The sequence below is a fragment of the Fistularia commersonii genome, chromosome 15, assembly GCF_037954325.1.
Source record: "Fistularia commersonii isolate RoL2024-O1a breed Wild chromosome 15, RoL_Fcom_v1.0, whole genome shotgun sequence".
In the NCBI taxonomy this organism is placed as follows: domain Eukaryota; kingdom Metazoa; phylum Chordata; class Actinopteri; order Syngnathiformes; family Fistulariidae; genus Fistularia; species Fistularia commersonii.
Window position 1 is genome coordinate 7,303,272 of NC_141298.1, and position 18,966 is coordinate 7,322,237.

General features: G+C 40.8%; 1 protein-coding gene across 3 annotated transcripts in view; it reads right to left on the bottom strand.

Moving 5' to 3' along the window:
- Positions 1-2,046: 2,046 nt before the first annotated feature.
- The window catches only part of zbtb16a (zinc finger and BTB domain containing 16a), a 151,244-nt gene continuing 134,324 nt past the window's right edge, over positions 2,047-18,966 (bottom strand). For all 3 annotated transcript variants that reach the window (XM_086160444.1, XM_086160445.1, XM_086160446.1), the window contains exons 7-8: positions 14,592-14,762; positions 2,047-9,914 (exon numbers count right to left, since the gene is read on the bottom strand). In XM_086160444.1, coding sequence (XP_086016570.1) covers positions 9,685-9,914; positions 14,592-14,762 — 401 coding nt within the window. In that variant the 3' untranslated portion in view covers positions 2,047-9,684. The remainder of the gene's footprint in view (positions 9,915-14,591; positions 14,763-18,966) is intronic.

Below are 18,966 nucleotides of genomic sequence, written 5' to 3' on the forward strand. Positions count from 1 at the left end.
GGCAACCCATTATTTCTGGTTCCTGCTGAAAGGTCGCTTCTTACATGGTTTATGTGCACCATAAGCCGCTGACCTTCTCCATGTCCAAAGTAACTGAGACGTGGTCTGTTTGACAGCAGTGCCATCTCTGAGTTCACATCTAACATCCAGCATGTGGCCGGGAAGTCCAACTGTATCGCCGATTGTCTGTCGTTTGTGCTTGTGTGTCCTTTTGCACCACGGGTTGGATTTCTCTGCGACGACCGCTGACCAACCCAGCAACCCAGGTGTCCACGCACCGGCCTCAAGCTAGAGGACGCAGTTGCGCCGTAAGTTAGTTGTTCCGTCCTCTGTCCTCGCCCCGTGGTTCCAATGACCTGAAAACGTTGCGTCACCAGCTCAATTCATCAACTTCCTAGGGGAGTTCTGGCATTTGCGAAGTTGCTTAGTTCCAAGTTTTCATGGCCTGGCCTCGGCAAGGACGTCAAGGGGTGGGCTGCTGCATGTGTGGGTTGCCAGTGTTCTAAGGTTCACCAGCACAATGGGTCGCCCCCGAACCGTTTCCAAGGCGTTTTGACCATGTGCATGTCGACCTGGTGGGCCCACTACCTCCTTCGCAGGGCTCTACACTCCCGCTAACAATGGTGGATCACACCACCAAGTGCCATCACCTGTCGGATAAGACCTCTGACAGGGGTCTACAGTTTGTGTCAGACCTCTGGTCGCCACTGGCAAGATTGCTGGGTGTAAAGGTTCACCGTACCGCAACTCTCATGTTTACCTTGGGTTATGTCCGATGACGCTTGCATCGGCATCTGGGTCAGTGCTCCGTGTTTTCGGAGGGGAATTTGTGCCTGAGAGCTCTGCTCCACCACCCGACACTACTTGGGGTCCCATTCCGTGTCGTTTTCCACACTCTTTTGTGCCTGCAGAGCTCACGTCGCCCTGTTTTGCTTTTGTGAGACACGATGCTCACCGGTCACATCTCCAACCTGTACGATGGCCCACTTTGGGCTTTTGAGACAGGCCCTGAGGGGTATTTTTTTTTGGATACCGGTGGGCGTAGGGGCCAGCTCACGCCGGACAGGCTTAACCGGTGCACAGGGTGGCAGATGAAGTTTCGTTTCCCTTCAAGGACCCCGGCAGCGCCTCCACAAATTCAACGTTCCGGGGACAATGCAGTCGCTATGGCAGGTTGCTTAAGACTCCAGTGACAAACTAATTTGTTTCCAGGAGTCCCTTCTGGGTGTTGTAGCTGGAGGGGCGTGGTTTAAGGTTTGAACTTGCCTTTGTCATTGTCTTCCTTCATCCCCCCATAAAATGATAATAATAATAATAATGATAGTCGTAATCGGTGGCATGTTGGTGCAGTGGAAATAGCCCTCGCTACATAATGTGATTGTATATTCCTATATATGACATGTGAGTGGTTTACATGTCTCTATATGGCCTGGGAATGACAGGGCAGTTTAGGGCTAGAGGTGAATGCTTTATATGAATAATAATTATGTCTTTTAATCAAAGTGCAGGTCAAGCAAGAATAAATAAGAATAGAACTCAACAAGATTGAAAGCCATTCTTTCATTCATCCATTCATAAGAACACTGACATATGAAAAATAGTCTTTGTTACATCATCATTGCAAGGGAAAATGCTATTCCTTGATTTGTTTTTATTTTTATTTTCTATTTTCTATCCTTTTTAGGACATATTTACTACAGTGTTTGCTATGAGAGGCCCAGGCTACTGTGGCCAAAATCTGAAAATGTACAAAAAAAACTAGAAAAAAACACAAAAACAGATGGGGATTCATGCAGAAAGAGGGCTAGAGACAACATGAAGTCCATTTTTTATTTTCTAACTGCAGATTGAAAGTATACAACTCAACATCATAATTTGATTTTTATTATGAGACTCATAAATAAAAATACAAAAAACCCCACTACAAAAAACAATCTACTGTTAGTAGGATGTAAAAAAAAGAAGAAAAAAAAGAAATAGTCTTTATATTTTCCACTATCAAAGGCACAACATTGACTTTAGTGACAACATGGAGGACCTGCAGCATTAAATCTTTTATTTTTATTTTTTTTCCACACTTCATCAGAGAACACTGAAATGTTACAAAGAGGTGTGTCTGATTCTACATGAAAAGAAATGAAAAAAAAAGAAAAAAAAAAAGAACAACCTCTATATCAACAGATGGTGGCTATAGGTTGGTGGCACGGCTCGACAGGGAACATATGGCCACAGAAGAAGAATGTAGCACATTGTTGCTGGAAAAGACAAAGGACCTTTGCAGAGCTCTAATGGAAATAAAAATAAAATAAAATAAAAAAAAAAAAAGTAAAAAAAAAAAACAAAAAAAAAAAACATCATACAACAATAAGTGAAAGAAAACAAAAAATAAAAATTGGGCACCTTCTAAGATTAGGCTAAGATTAGGTGCTGAGGTAGACAAAAACTCTAACAATTCAAATCATAATAAAACACTATTTTTTTTTATTACAGAGCAACTGGACTTGCACTTGAGCTGTCACGACAATGGAGGAGAGAACAGACAAGCCAGGGAAAGACATAAAAAGCTTTGTCACGCTTGGTCCGACAGGGCGATTGGTCCTCAGTGCTAATATATAAAAAAATACAACGTCTTGGTGCTTTTGACTCCAACAGCTTTAGTCTAGACCTTGATGGCACATGCGCTGAAACACGGCATGAAATGGCTACTTTTGTTCTAGAAACACCACACCGAAAAACACAGAATGCCAGCGCCAGGGATGCCATGATTCCGCAACCGGACCCTTTTAAAAGTAAAAGAATTTTTGCTAAAAGCTTGAAAAAAAAACCCAAAACAACCCAAAGACAAAACAGGAGCAAAGGGGTTTGAACGAGTGCTAAATTGTGGAATTTGATTTAAAGTCCTTGTGTGAAGTGTCACTAGGTAATAAAGCTATAATTAGGTCTTATAATATGGTTATTAACATTTTACGCCCTTAGGTCATGAGGTCATACAAGAATCTTGTCAAATATCTACAGGTTGTGTCTAGAACATTAATAAACACAGCTGGCTGTTTTTATAGCAATGATTAAAAATCAAAACTCATTTATTAACTATAAATGCACATTATTTTAATACATTATGTCATAACAATGTACCAGGTACTAATGGTTTACGCGCAAATTTGCAACGCACAATGACAGATTATCTAATTGCACATTATGGAAAACAACTCCTAATGCGATTAACAAATTGTAGCTTGGCCTTGCGTAATAACATAAATTCACAAAATGTTATAAACCTCGACCGTGTAATAGCTGCCGCGTGACGTAATTTGCTGCGTTAAGTAAGAACACAACAAAACGTGAAAGCAAACCGTGATCAAATTTTCCCGCATTTTACCCGAATTATCACCTTTTCTTTTTTTTTTTTTTGGAAAAACTATATTTGCATTTTTTGTTTAACACGTCTAAGACACTCATTTTGGCTGGTTATGACAGAACACAACATAACAAAACATTTCAACAATCAGAAATACACGCATTTAAATACACAATTTCTTTCAAAACAATGGGCAACCCAATGCATATTGCATTTAATTAAGAACACATTGTTCTTACTAAAGTAGCGGAATGTTATATTTGGAGAGATTAATACATAGTACATTGTTATAAGTATATACTTACATCATTTATTGCTTTAATGAAATTAGCAACACTTTCTTTTAGATTTTCTATTAATTATACATTTATAAGGAATTATCCCTTTGCAGCTACTAGCTCTAAAACATGTCCTTCAATAGACTTTGAAATGCATATAGTAGTTAATGGTGACTAACCGACAACGAAACATGTATTAATGTTAGTAACGCAACAAATACGGTAAGTACTAAACGAAGTTAGTTTTCACGACGACTATAAACGAGTGCGTTTATTAATGTTCTTGAGCAGGTTATAAACAAGTGCTAGTTAACTTCTTGTTTATGATCATTCATAATCGACCCACAATGTTAATTACCCTCTTATAAATGCCCTTTGAGACTATATTACCCCTTAATTAACACCTATTACAAGGACCTCAATATTGCGCTATTTTCTTCAAACGTTTCGGAAGAGCAATACAAAGGTTAGTCGGCAAACCGGTTGCCGACAGAAAACGATGAAGCGCAAAAGCCTCCTGCTGGAAAAAAAGAGAAAGAAATATAATTTTGCTCAATATTTCTGTTACCAAATAAAAAACAATTGGCCACCCAAACCAGACCATGGCGTACCAAAGGAAATGCTACTGTAATAGCTTTTTTTTTTTTTTTAAGCGTCATGACATCCCTTGGGTGCTGTGGAATATTTTTTTTTCTTCTGAAAATACAAAAACTAAGCAGATATATATGGATTTTTTTTTTTTTTGTTGAACAATTTCCATTTTTAGGCACAAAGATAGTACAGAAACATTGGAGAACACTGAGGGAAGAACTATATCGATGCCAATGTATATATATCCTTTTTTTTTTTTCCGACATAGAGAAAAAAAAAACAGTGGCATAGAATATAATTTTATCTGATCTTATTAGTGCATTTTTTTTTTCCCGCACGCACGCACTCACGCACGCACACACACCCACACACAGTAGCACAGTCTATGCTCTTTCACCCGCACGAGTAAAGTAGAAAACATTCAGAGGACGATGAGAGGAGCTGATCAGGTCTTGCATTGTGGAGGTTCAGATTGAGCTGGACTGGATATTATATAGTGGGTGGGATATTAAACGAGGGTGGGAAAGCCCCCCTCAGCTCACAGTGTTTTGAGAAAAAAAATGGCAAGACACCAAGGGACGTGCCATCCCTTCTTCTCTTTTCAAGTACAGAAAAAAAAAATTATATATGCCAACGAGTTTGATTGAAAAAAAGACGACTAATCACCGGGGAGAAGACAGCGCCCCTCTGTCATCCCCGTTACTTTTTCTTTTTTTTTTTTTTAATTTTTGCTTCGACTCTACGCACAAAAACTCTGAATTAAAAAATATATTGTGGTGGATAGATTTAGTCCTTCACCTACAATGCGACTGACATCCAGAAAGCAACACTTATTAGTACAATATGTTCACACATGTTTTTTTTGCTTTTTTTTTCTTTTGTCCAACAATATCAAAGAGGAGCAAAGGCCGAAAAAACGATTCACACCTGGAGAGAAAATAAGGGTTAAAAATAAAAAATACAAATATCTGTGCCCTGCTGTAACCCTCCACAAAAAATGGAAAAAGGACTGACACTGAATACAAAAATATCACAATTTTTTTTTTTTTTAATATATCAAATTTTGTCTCGACCGGCTCTCAGTTCTAATTTCTCTGGAAAGATTTTGTAACTTTTTTTTTTTTTTTTTTTTTTGATTAGCGACTTTCGAATTGTCCGTCACGCTCTGCATCTCTGCAAACCTGCGGGAAGGAGGGAGGAGGTGGTGGTGGTCGTGGTGGTGGGGGTCTATTCATTAGTTTATCTTTTTTTTTTTTTTTTTTTCAAATCATCAACCTACTATTTTTTTTTCTTTTTCCTCCTCACATTACAAAAAGTACAATTCTATTCACATATTTTCAAGTTTAAATTCATCGCTTTTAATCCCTAAACAGTGCTTCCTCCATATCCACCGCTCTCATTGTTTGCTCATTACTTAAGGCTTCAGAATTGCTTTTTGTTTGTTTGTTTGTTTGTTTGTTTTTCCTTGCGGGGGGGAGAGACTGAAGAGAAGAATAGAAATCCATTTGAAAGACTTTTCTCATCCTACCCGCTATCTCCTTATCCTTTTATATACATTTTTGCTTTAAAAAAACACAATCATAAATCAACTTTTGAAACAAAAACTAAATAAAAGCATGAGATGAAGTAGCAATGATGAAAAAAAAAAAAATACACACGCAAAAAAAAAAAAGAAAAGAAAACAAACTTAGAGGTAGCTTTTATAATAAAATGACCAAACCTTTTCTTCTCATTAACAAGTGGGGTTAATAAAAACACCAAGTTTGGTAACAAGTAATGCACAAAGAAAATACACGAAAACAACAAAAAAAAAGGAAATCTCTTCACTGTGGCACTTAATTTCTCTGCGTACACATCGCCTTGTGCAATGCACCTTTTTTTTTTTTCCCAAAAATAAAAAGAAACATAAGGGGTTAAAAACAAAAAAAAAAAACACACACATGAGGTCACAAAATCAAACAAACGAACAATAAAGACAAAACAAAAAAAACAAAAAAAAAAAAACAAAACGAGGTAATTCAAGTACGATGTGGTTTGAGTTCAAGCTCAATAAACAGCAACGACACAAAACAGGAGAGAGATGAAGCTGAGTGACAAAACCACAGAGAAAAAGTTGATTTATTCTGTTGTCTCACCGGTAGCCGACCCCCAACAACTCCCTCCCAACGACTCCCCTCCCAACTTCCGTCGTGTCCCATCAGTGATTTCACGCCGTCTTTCTAATCCCCGTTTGGATATGTGATCGAACGCTGCAGTGATTCTCCTCTAGGCAATGCAGGTCTAATGCCGTGTTGATTTTTTTTCAACGTACTCCACGCTTGGCTTGGGCATGGTAAACTTTTGCTCGCACCTCAAGGTAGCAAGCGTAGCTAAGTAGCTAGCTCCAAATGCTAATCGACATTTAGGTCAATGCGAAATCTGGATTCTTTGCAAATCTGTTTGTATCTGTGACAGTGACAATTACTTCAAGGACCAAAACAAACAGCTGGCTTGAAGATGCGGAACAGAACTATTACTCATAAAGCATGACTAGCTACTAGTGTTATGGTGCACAAATTGAATTGTTTTGCTAGGTGAGCGAATGAACATATTACATTTTGAGAAATCTCTCTATAGGCTTATATATTTTTGGCCAAAAATTACAACAACACTGGTCGAGGCTTGGACGTGCACTATCATCCACAAAGCGGCTGTATACATGTGAAAAAAATGTAAAAAATTGTGTTGCTCTGGTACCAAAGGTGACATGCAGATGATCAAAACACATACCTGAAAAAGTTCAGACTGGATAAAACAAAATCTGATATTTGATGCATAGCAAATTAGAGGAATTCTGTTCAGGATAGGATGGCCTTTGACTGAATGTTACCATTATGGATAAATTCAATTCTTCATACGGATTTCAGTAAGTACCTCATTGTTTTACCACGCATACCGATCTGGTTTTTGGCTGTATTTTTTCAATACGATTTTTCAGTCCACCTTGAAGTAGCTAGCTTTTTTTTTTAGAAATCCAGTGGAACCTTAATAAATGTCAGCTCAAATGTCAAACTGCAGCGAAAAAGACATTTTGAGCCAAGGTACCTGAAGACTAGTGCATTTATGCTTACCCGGACCAGTGCGCGGTTAAAAATGTCGCGGATCAGCTTTTTCTTTTTTTCCCTAAATCCTCATCACGCTACTTCAGCCAGTTGTTGCCATGAGTCATGGTACATTTCATAAAATGCTGATCTGAGTCACAACAATAACATTTCTTTGGTAAACAACCAAAACTTGTGACCACAGGTAAATCAAGGATCCTACATTTACAGAGAAAATGCTAAGTTTCTCCCTCAGGTCATGCTAATGGAGTACTTGTTCCTAAAGAGGTGGACATTTTGGTCATACAATGTGAAGGGAACGATGGACTACAACTTGGACCAGAGTATTTGTTGTTGTGTGCTCAGGATTTTATAAGTGAATGAAAACACGCGTGGCTAAGGGTTTGAGTCCCTTGCCAAATTAAAAAACAAAACAAAAAAACATTCGCTTTTCAGACACTGTTTGCATTTTGGCTTGCAATTTAGCCCGCTGTGGTTGTCAAAACACCTTCATTGTGGAAAGAAAAATTAGGTTGTTGAGATCAGTTGCATGTTGTACATTTTAACTAAAAATGCTTTGTAATTTTGCTCAATTACAGTAATTGTTAAACAGATACTTAGTTCCGAAGCCGGAGTTTGTCTGGTCGGTTTTGCATCTAGCCCATCCAACCCACTTTTGGTCAAAGATGACATAAATGGTGTGGAAATGTAGCTTAGCATTTAGAGCTGCTGGCTAGCGTTTTTCTTACGAGAGAGCCCGCCTGAGCAAACGTCTGGTACGGGAACGACCCGGTTTCCAAACTCCAAATTCCAAACTCTGAAAAGCAGCATCAACCTGCATTGCGAAAATGATGAACTCTCGAGTCTTTCACATTCATGTTCTGATACCAAAAATCAGTGTTCAACCTGCCGCACCAAGAAACAGGGGCAGCTAAGGCATCCCAGAAATCCCTTGACATTCACTACCGGGAGTCGAAGTCTCGGTAACTCCCGCTGAAAAAGCAGCCGTTTTGCCATTTTGTTTTCATTAAAGTGGTGACGACCATTCATGTGTCAGTTTGTGGAGTTTGTCGTTTAGTGTGAGACACTGACGTTTGTCTGTTTATGTTTAAGTGGATAGAAGCAATCCAGGGTTCTATTGATGAGAAGGTGGGTTTAATGTATCATACTGAAGCTATGATTTACTGAGAAACTATATACCTTGCAGACATCAAACAGAGACTGTTGTCGTAAGTTGTTAAACCTGTGCAATCAAGCTGTGATAAACTATGATGCAGAGCTAAAAAAAAATTGGAAAAACAAAACAAAACAAAACATCCAATGACAAAGTGACCCAAGTTAGCCTTTGGCTCTCTGAGGACGCTGGGTGACCCGACCAGCTCTCATCCGACGGAGACGCAGAACCAGGAAGACTACTGAGAAAACTGGGGAGACCTCCCGACAACAAAAAAGCAGCACTAGCATTTACCGCAACCAATAGCCGACAGGTTGGGTGGTTTTTGCAGTGTTTTTAGTGCTTTCATCCGCCCAGTTCAACTGTTTCATCTACTGCATATTCCAACCGACTCCACAGCTGATTCTCAGGGGCTATCTCACTGCCGCCTCCGGGAGCCGAAGGGAAACGGGGTGTACCGGTGACTTTCCGTAGAGCCATGGCAAGAACGGAAAGGACTTCCTTTTTTTTTTCCTTCTAGATGGAGCGAGTCCGGCTTTGTTGTGGTTCAAGGCGAGCAGAAACAAGTGGTTTGAAAAAGCAGCCTAACGTTCGCTCCAAATGGTATGCTTGTATGCGTCACGCATCCCTTGTGTAGCCCCAACTGGCTCAGCGGACATATATCCAAGAAGGAAAAAGAAACAAGACTCTGAAACAAAACCGAAGGGACAGTGAGGACGTAAAAGGTTCAGATAGCCCTTGAGAATCCGCTTTCTGGCTGCAGTGGCAGCAGCATCCCAATGTCACCTCTGTGCAGCTTCGCCACAATTCCTTTTGCTGCATCAAATGACCTGAAACTTTGACACAGTTGCAGATGTAGTGAATGACCCGGTGAATCCGAACAAAGTCTCCCACGTTTTAGGACTTCTGTCCCGCCAGCGCCGCCGCCTCCTTTTTTTTTTTTTTTTTTTCCGTCTTTTTCTCAACTGCCTGTTTTGCCGCATTTTGCATGAAAATAATAAAAAAAACAAAAACAAAACGAATCTTTGTTTTCGAGTCTTTCGCTTTTGACTTTTCCACGATCATCGACACACCTCCGACGCCTTCTCATCCGTTCAGTTACATTCTTCTCACGTACCGAGCCCCCACCTCCCCCACGACCCCCCATCCCCTTTCCTCCCCTTCCAACACTGCCCTCCCTCCCCTGTTTTCACACTGCTGGTCTCAGACGTAGCACAGGTACAGGTAGGTCTTCTCTATGCGCCAATCTGGGGGAATGTCTTCAGGCTTGTGGCCCTTCATGTGCTTCTGCATGGCTGACAAGCTGGGGCAGTACTCCAGGCAGATGGTGCATTGGTAGGGTGAGGCGCCGTTATGAGTGCGCAGGTGCTTGATCATGGCCGAGTAATCCCTGGATCTCTGGTGGCACAGTTTGCACTCGAATGGCTTCTCACCTGAGAACGGCGGAGACAATAAGCACCGGTAAATAAACAGAAACACCTCGTGGGCATCGATGCCAATCAGCGCTTGGAAAAAATTAGGCACGGCTATGACTGATGTTGTACTCTTGCGCAAGTAGGCCACAGTTGGAGATTTCCTTTGCAAAGGGGGAAAGACGGGCACGGTATGCCTGAGGCTGGCGGGGACCGAAATGCATCACCGGAGAGTTTTCGGTGTTGTTTGTAGCAGCCTCACTGAGAGGTCTCCATCCAGTAAAGATACTTAGGTTACTGCGCTGTTTTGTTGGCGTTGGATGCAAAGACTTGTCCAGTTATGGGATAACCATCAACAGAAGCACCCTCCCTGTGAATTGCCTGGATAAAGTGGAAAATGTTACTGACTCTATGATGTTGGTATGTTTGAGTCTGATCAGAATCCAACTGAGAACCGTATAATTTAGGTTTGCAGTGCATATTTGAAAGAGTGTTTGATTAGTTGTTAGTTAATGGGCAATTTTGAGAGTGGGCCTCACGGGTGTAACACAAACAAAAAATGACAAGGCATGGATAAAAAGAAAAACAACAATAGTACACCAAATTGTAGCATTTTCAGAAAATGTACAATGAAAACGGGATTTTGTGCGCTTTTTGTTTGTTTATCAGGGTATGCAGCAGGTGGTACTAATTCTAGAGTGAGTAGATTATTTGTCACTGAATTAGAAAACTGAGCCCTTAAACACCCACTCGCTGTCCATGGCGCATAATAACATTTACCTTGAAAACTGCGGCAACTTTTGAAAAACATTCATCTTTCGGGTTTGGCATCTATTTATTTTGTGATCAAATTAAAATCGTACTTTTAAAATGGTGACGGAAAACCCAATGTTGATAAAGCCTTTTAAATCACATAGGACAATTTACTCGCTGAGGTAAATCGATATAGGAATTTAAATACTTCACGTGCTACAATGTAAAATGGAGTAACACTGTTATTAGCGCCTCGATATTATTGAAAAATATCACTTCAACGCAGACCTTTAACTAAAAATGCTCTGAGAAAAGAAGAGCGTCAAAAAGAACTGAATGTTCTGCCTTTCTTTATTTCGTTTTTATATATTTCATGATCACATGGTCCAGAGAACCGAACTTTTACTATGATCTTTCTGCATTTGATTTTTTTTTTTATTTTCACATTTTGGTTTATACTCATCTTCTAAAAACAGTACATGGGAAAAAAGGGGCTGTGCAGTGGACTGATCTTTTTCAGGGCAATTTCTTGCTTAGTTTTGATGCTCTGTTTTATTTGTTGACTATCCACAAAGATATCCACAAATCTTCTCGTTTGATCTTCCTCTAGTCCTCTTGCTTAGCGGTTCCAACCTCAGCATCCTTCCACCAATATAATCACCATCCTTCCTCTGTCCAAACTGTCTCAGCCTGGCCTCTCTGACCTTATCTCTAAAAACAAAACAAAACATGTGCTTTCCCTCTTATGAACTCCCTCCCGATCCAACCCATTCTCTCCGCTCCCAAAAAGAACCTCAACATCTCTGCTACCTCCAGCTCCTCAGTGCCACTGTCTCTAAAGCATACATCTCTTGGTCTCATCACTGTCTTGTACACCTTTCCTTTCATTTTGAGTCATACTCTTTCCTCGAGCATCACTCCTGACTCTTCTCCACCCGCTCCAACCTCCTTGCATACATTTCCTCGCATCTTTTCCGCTCCCTCCACTGCACTGGACCGTTGACCCCAAGTGCTTGAAATCCACCCTCTTTATCTCCACCTCCTGTAGCCTCAGGGTTGAACTGAGGTCCCTCTCATTTACACACATGTATCCTTTCTTGCTGTGGCTAACCGTTATTTCGCTCCTTTCCAGAGCATACCGCCACCTCTCCAGATTTTCCGCCACCCGCTCCCTGCTCTCGCTACAATTCACAATGTCATCTGCAGATACATCATGGTCCGTGGAGATTCCTGTCTTACCTCATTTGTCAGCCTGTCTATCACCATAGCGAACAGCAAGGGAACTTGTTGCTAGTTTTCAAAAATAGTTTTTCTTGTTTGAATCATTTCGAGCTCGGATGGCCTTACGGAGAAGAGAACATTGGCCCGGTCATAGGCCTACCTACATGAACACTTTAGTGCAGTTATGATTATAGGATGCTGGGCACAGTCAGCCACGAATCACAAAACATGGGGACTGCTGGCGGAAGACCTCACTTAGTCTTTTAACTGCCTCCAATAATTGCCATCACTCGGAAGAGGGAAAGGAGAAAGCGTGGAGTTTGTTCTGCTCTGACAAACTGAATTAAAGCCAGAGGCTTCATCAGCCTCCCAAACAATCTGGTTTTTGTTCTCTGAGGAATGGAAATCCTTTGTGTTCAGATGTGATCAATTCTAATCAAAGCCTTTATCAGAGGCCCATCTGCTAGGAGTTTTGAAGTCATGCTGCTAACATAATGTTTTGGGCGAAATGTAAAAGGGAGCACCTGAGGTGCACAGAAGCACGTTGAGAATAGTGTGTGTGTGTGGGTGGGTGGGAGAAAAAAAAAAAGGAAGATAAAAACAATGGACTCACTGATTTGAGGCTCCATAATAACAAATGAAACAAAACGGACTAGGAAGTCAAAGGATTATTCTACTCCTTTGGTAGAATAATCTGGAAACTTTATGCCGCAATCTAAAATAAAGGGCAAAAAAAGTTTTCTCTTTGAGTACAAATTTATTTTTGTCCTCTTTACTTTCAAATTACTTCTCGAAAAATGTGTAACGTGTAATAAATGTGTTATTATTTTGAGAAAAACTTTTGTTAGGCTTATTTCCCCTTCAAATTTGTCAGGTCTTGCGAACTTTCAAGATTTTTTCAAAATGATCTGTAATGTATCTGCGCATTGTTTTCTTCTAAAAAAAATTAAAAACAGCATTTCATGGTGTCGTATTTTGCAATTTTCAATTTTTTTTCAAAAGGTTTCTTTATAGTTTTCAAATTGTGATATATTTCCTACTTTCCTACTTATCTTTGTCTTGCTTAATTTCACATCCGGTCTTTAAATGAAGGTAACACTCTCAGTAATATTGAAGTTTAATGTCAAGAATTTTTGTCTATTTCATGAAATAATAAAGACTGTGACAAACAAAATGAGAGAAACCTCTAATTTCAAAACCCCTGGCGTGAAATAAAATGTAAATTATTGCAAGTGGGTCCATCTGCACGACCGTACTTACAATAAAAGCTTCTGTGCTGCGATTTAATTCTGAATTAAACTGGAAGCTATTATGTACAAATGTTCTCACCTCATCATTACAAAATACAGCTGCAGACTTCCTCAAGGCGCACTATAAATCATGACTGCCCCCCTGCTGCGGGCGTGCGTGCATGTGCGCGTCTGCTAACTAACAGAGGCGTATTTCAATTCTGCAACCGTCCTGGGCTAGAAATGCTAATGATTCGAAGGACGGCTAATAATCCCGAGTCTGCAGACGCAAATCAGACATGTAAATGGCGACCTTTTTGCGCTGGCATTTGGAACGCACCGTCAGAGAGCGATCAGGCCTGCCAACCGACCCGTCACCCACTCAGCCGCCGTGTTTAACCTTGACCTCGAGCAGCCAATGAGCGCGAATCCGGGGTGCTGTGGCTGCCGAGACACCTGCACGATGCTGATATTGATAACCAGACTGTAAACAAGGTCGCCTCAAATAACTGGTGAGTGATGAATTGCAAATGGCTCCAAGTTATTGATCGGCCATTGGCATTTGGGATATGTGGAGAGAAAGCGGCGGGGGGAGGTTCAGTTGCCAATGTCAATCATTCATCAGGCCGGCTCCCTTTTGTGTGAGGTGGCCTTTGATTTCAAGCTTGTCACTTGTTCTTGTTATCTGTTGCTCTTCACTGGACCCCCCCATCTCTCCCTGAAGGGGTGAAGGGGAAGGTTGGGCATAGGGGAAGCCAATTATTGGACATGCTGCCTTGATAGCGTGGCTTAACAGCTGGCTTATTGAATGGTTGGGGAGGAAGGGCGGGTGAGGAATGGCGGTGGAGGCGTTGGCGGTGTGCCACAGCGGCGAGCCAACGCCAATCTGCTCGGCTGTTCATTCTTCGGGGCAGCCAGTTATCACTGTGTCAACATCTTTATGGGGCTCTAAATATACCGGGATCAATATGGAGTCCGCGGAGACATTCATTTACTGTATCAGGGCAACACAGATGCTCATGTGCGACATGCTATGTGTTAATGAGCTAAATAATAATGTCAATATTATAGCATGCGGCAAACAAAAAGGGCTAATCCTGGCTTTTTTTTTTTTTTTTTTTTTGGTTCAACAATATTAAATAGATGGTATTATTTATATGACTGTCATAAATAAACACCATCAGACAAATGAAAGTAGAATCTGCAAGAAAACAGTTCAAGAAATGTTGGTATATGCATGAAATTATCCAAACAAAAAGTGCAAGGAGAAGCTACACGTTAAACAAAAAGGAGTTAAATTGCAATTTTAATGAGCTTGTAAGTTATATTATATACTGGAAATATTCAACATTGCTCTGAATTTACTTTATCATTGCTTACGTGCCATTCACTGACAAAAAAATATGCAAAGTCCTGCAAAAACTGCCCGAAGAATGAAAACAAGACATAAGCCATAGGTGACGGAGACACATGGTAAGGAAGCAGCAAGTCTTACCTGTGTGCACGCGGTAGTGGGTCTCCAGCTGGTGCTTGAGGCTGAACTTCTTGCCGCAGCCATTACATTCGTAGGGCTTCTCGCCGGTGTGGATGCGTTTGTGACCCTTCAGCGTGCTCTCGTCCCGGAAGCAGCTGCCACAGAACTCGCACTCGAATGGATGGTCGCCTGCTGTAATGCAAATAGGAGATATACCAACGGTTACTTCTGCCCAATATGTGATTTTTTTTTCCAGAAACAAAATAAAAGACAGGACTGATGAACGTTAGGGGGTTTTGTTCCATCATTGCCAACTGCAATATATTTCTGAACCAACAAACAACCAAGAAGAGGACTATGGTTATTATTGCCTCCAAAGAAATAGTAGCATCATGACTAGGAGGAAAATCTCAAAAAAGACAAAAAAGTCTCCATGGAAACCAACCTAACAGGAAAAACTGCTTGGAAGTGTTTGGAGTACTGTGAAAATAAGCATAGACTATGGTGAACAACTGGACAAAATATATCCCCCATTGATCATTGGCAGACATGTAGCATTATTACATACCATATTTTTTATTACATTTTATTACACATAAATCATCTATTTCAATAATGATAATAATTATTATTATCAGTCTAATTATAAATAAATTCTTTACAAAAATTACTGAATGTTACTTACATGACTCGATTTCAAATTGTTTGCTAGTACGTGACTGTCACCGTTCTCAATACAGATTCAGTTGTGTTAGCTGTTTGTTAGCATGCTATAGTAGTTGGCTACGACAGTTTGCTTCAGCTAGCCTTTGCTGCGTGATAGTACATAGCTAAGTGAGTTTGCTTTCTCATGATACAGTCATAGCTGACTGTAATTCACCATTTTATTTTCAAATATTTGTATTTAATTTAAATAATTGATTTAAAAGAAATTCAGTTCATGAAACTGACTTAAAATGACTTAATGCTATTCATATTGTTAGCTAAAAGTGGATGCCTCCATGTCATTATCGTTATCCAATACAACTTGAGTTGTGTTAGCTGTTTGTGCGCATATTATAGTAGTTAGGTTGCATCATGCCTCTGTAGTTACACAGTCGGTAGGTTTTTAGCTGCCTCTAATTTGGCAATTTATTTGTGATTTATTTAAATGATAGCATTTTTAAGAAAAAAAAACAACAACTTTTCTTTGAAACAAAATAATTGACATAGCATTAGATTTTATCATGTAAGCTTCATTAGATTTTATCACGTGAGCCATTAGGTGACTGCTTTCATGCCATCAAAGTTAATCAGTACAAGTTCAGTCATGTTAGCTGTTTGTTAGCGTGCTACAAAAGACAGCTATAACAATTTGCTTAAGCTAACCTTGGGCGGGTAATGATAGGTAGCTAAGTGAGTTTGATTGTGTCATGCTACTGTGTTTGCAATTTGCAATTTGCAAACACTTTTGGCATGAGTTATTGTTAGCAAGTTCTGTCAAAATCCCAAAGCATGATCATAGCGTGTATTTTTAGTGGCTAGTTGACTCTACTTTCAGGTTAGCTGTGCGTTCGTTTGCAACCAAAGTTAGCTACTGACACGAGAATGCTTTGAGTTCATTTGTTCGAGAGGCACTGGTTAAAATGGAAGCACAGAGAGGTTGAATCTCTACTTTCATTACCGTTCTTTTCTTTGTCACCCGTTTATTCACAGACGTTTCCCCCTGATGTGCACGGCGCGGGTAAGAACACTATTGTAATAGATGGTCTGGCTCTGGGCACCGCTCAATTGTGTTTGGGTGTTTGACCCCCCACCCCTCCTCAGTGAAATAACGGCAAGGATTTCTGTTAATGCATCGCTCTTAGACACTGCGGTTTGAAGCCGCCATCACTGACCTCCACCTTTCATTATTTGGGCAATCGAATGGCGGCGGCCGCGTGCCGAGGAATAAATAGCATCTCCTGCCACTGTGAGATGATTTCACCTGGACACCACATCGTGCTTCTAAAATTATCATACAGTGCGTTGGGATCGTTTTGCTTTGTTTAGAGGAAGGGTGGAAAAAAAAAAATCCTTTAAATGCGGATCACATGGACGTTTGGGTGGTGCGGGGGTGAAAATCAATAAAAGTGACAGTCTTTATTTGTCTGCATGAAGTTATCAGAGGCTGCGGCTGTAAGACACGGCGTTGGGCTCGGCAGCGGATCCTCCATCCATCACGAGGCTCGGCGGCTCCGCTGGACGCAGCCGGAATAATAATAGAGGCGACGCTCACCTGCCTTTAATTACAGCCATCAGACGCTCGGGACGCCGTTTGTTTAACGTCCCTCACCGTCATCATTCTTATCCTGGGATTTACGTTTAAATACGTTTTAAAACCCTCGATTTTATATCACTCCCTTCATGTTACGATTTTAATGTCTTCAATTAGGGATCACTTCCCCCGCTCCAATTACATACTAAGGTTTTAGCCTCACGAAATTATTCTTTATAAAATACGTACGCATAATCTCCATTTACTCTCATTGTGATCCAGACTTTTGTTTCAATAAATTATGATTTCATTCCTGTGATATTCTGTGCTTTTTAAGAAAAAAAAGAAAACGAATATGACTGTATTCTCATTACATCGCTATTTTATCACAACAGTTTCCATTTGCATTCAATTATGGATTTACTCTCGGAAAATTCAAAATGTAATATTAAAATATTAATATTTTAATGTCATATTGTGGCTTTTATCCTTGTGAATAGATTTTATTTGCAGTAAAATCACACTTTTATTAAAAAAAAAAAAAAAGAAGACATTTTCACATCTGATTTCTTTGTTTCTCAGTTGTTGTTTGGAATATGAATGCTAACTCATGACTGGTAACCGAGTATTACTGATGTCAGAAATCGAGCGGCACTTGCTACCGGACCAGAGTTGCATCACCTCCTGCCGCTACAAGGGGGCATCAGAGTTCAGAGCTGCACTGCGGAGCTTCAACGTGTCCTTCACGGGCCTTTAGTGTCATAGCGATGCCGTTTTCACCCTTCTATCCACTTCCTGTCCACATCCCTGTCACATGACGGCAAGGCCGCATACAAACGCGGCGAGGTGGAACCGGCGCTTGGCGATCGAACCCCGGGGCCTTCCAGCATTGCCACCTGCGCCCTGCACCGCCATCCCCTCCACCGCCCCTCCCTTCCACCCCGACAACCCGCGGGCTGCCTAGTGCCCGTGGGCACTGGCATCTGTGTGTCTGTGTGCGTGCGCCTGTAAATCATCGGGGCTCCATCAACGCCACGACCAGAACTGATTTATTCCGCTGCTCTCTCTCTCTCTGGCTTCAGCGCCATCAAATACAGCTGCGAACACAAAACACCCGCCGCCTCAAGACAGCAAATTGGCTCTCACTTACAAAAAACACACACATGCACACACACACGCACACCGGTAACACACATAGACACATGCTCTGGCGACAGACCCGGCCTCTATTAATATTCTGCTGTTGTCTAATGTGTCTGAGTGTGTGTGTTGGTGTGTGTGTGTGTGTGCGTGTGTGCATCTGCGTGTAAGAGAAGACAGCACAGCTGCCACTGTTGGATGCCAACATTTGTATTTGTACGTGAGTGCTTGAGCCTGACATGTACTGTACACTCGTGCAATAAGGATGTAACACACAGACACACACTCCCAGACAGACACACATTCAGGGAGTTGAGTGCCTGTGTGTGTGTGTGTGTGTGTGCTACATCTTTATTGCATGCACGTCAGCCTCAAGTGCACGCGTAAGCCTGCACAAATACAAATGTTGGTGTCTATTACATCATATCACACTCATCCTCTCGTGTGTGTCTGTGTGTGTGTGTGTGTGTTGAGTGAATAGTGGAAGGGAAAACAAAGAGATAAACAGCATAAAAACCATTTCTTCTCAAGTCCTGATGGAGAGTCACTATCGGATTAATCTTGCAGTTAAAATGAAATAAAAATAAAATGAAAAAAGGCCTGTGGACACGTTGAAGGAAGCACTTAATGAACGTTCATAAAACACTATTTGCCGGTGTGTGTCGTCAGCTGAGGCGACACTATTGTAAGTCAAGCAATGAGCAGCTGCAGCACTGTGTGTGCTTATTCTATACATTACTCTGCTACAGATGTAGATATACTTCATGTGTCACTTGAGTAAAAGCCACGATTTAAGTAAGAATGGTCGCAAAATTGACTAAATAGCATGCATACAACAACAAAAAAAAGAAAAGAAAGAAATTACATGAAAATCTGCGCAGAGGTTCTTTGTGAACTATCAAGATATTACCTAAAAAGGACTAAAATTATACTGAAAAATTTGTGAGGAGAACAGATAGATCAACTTGAAAAATGATTCAAAAAGAGGCAAATGAGGAAACTTCGATCTGAAAGTCTGGA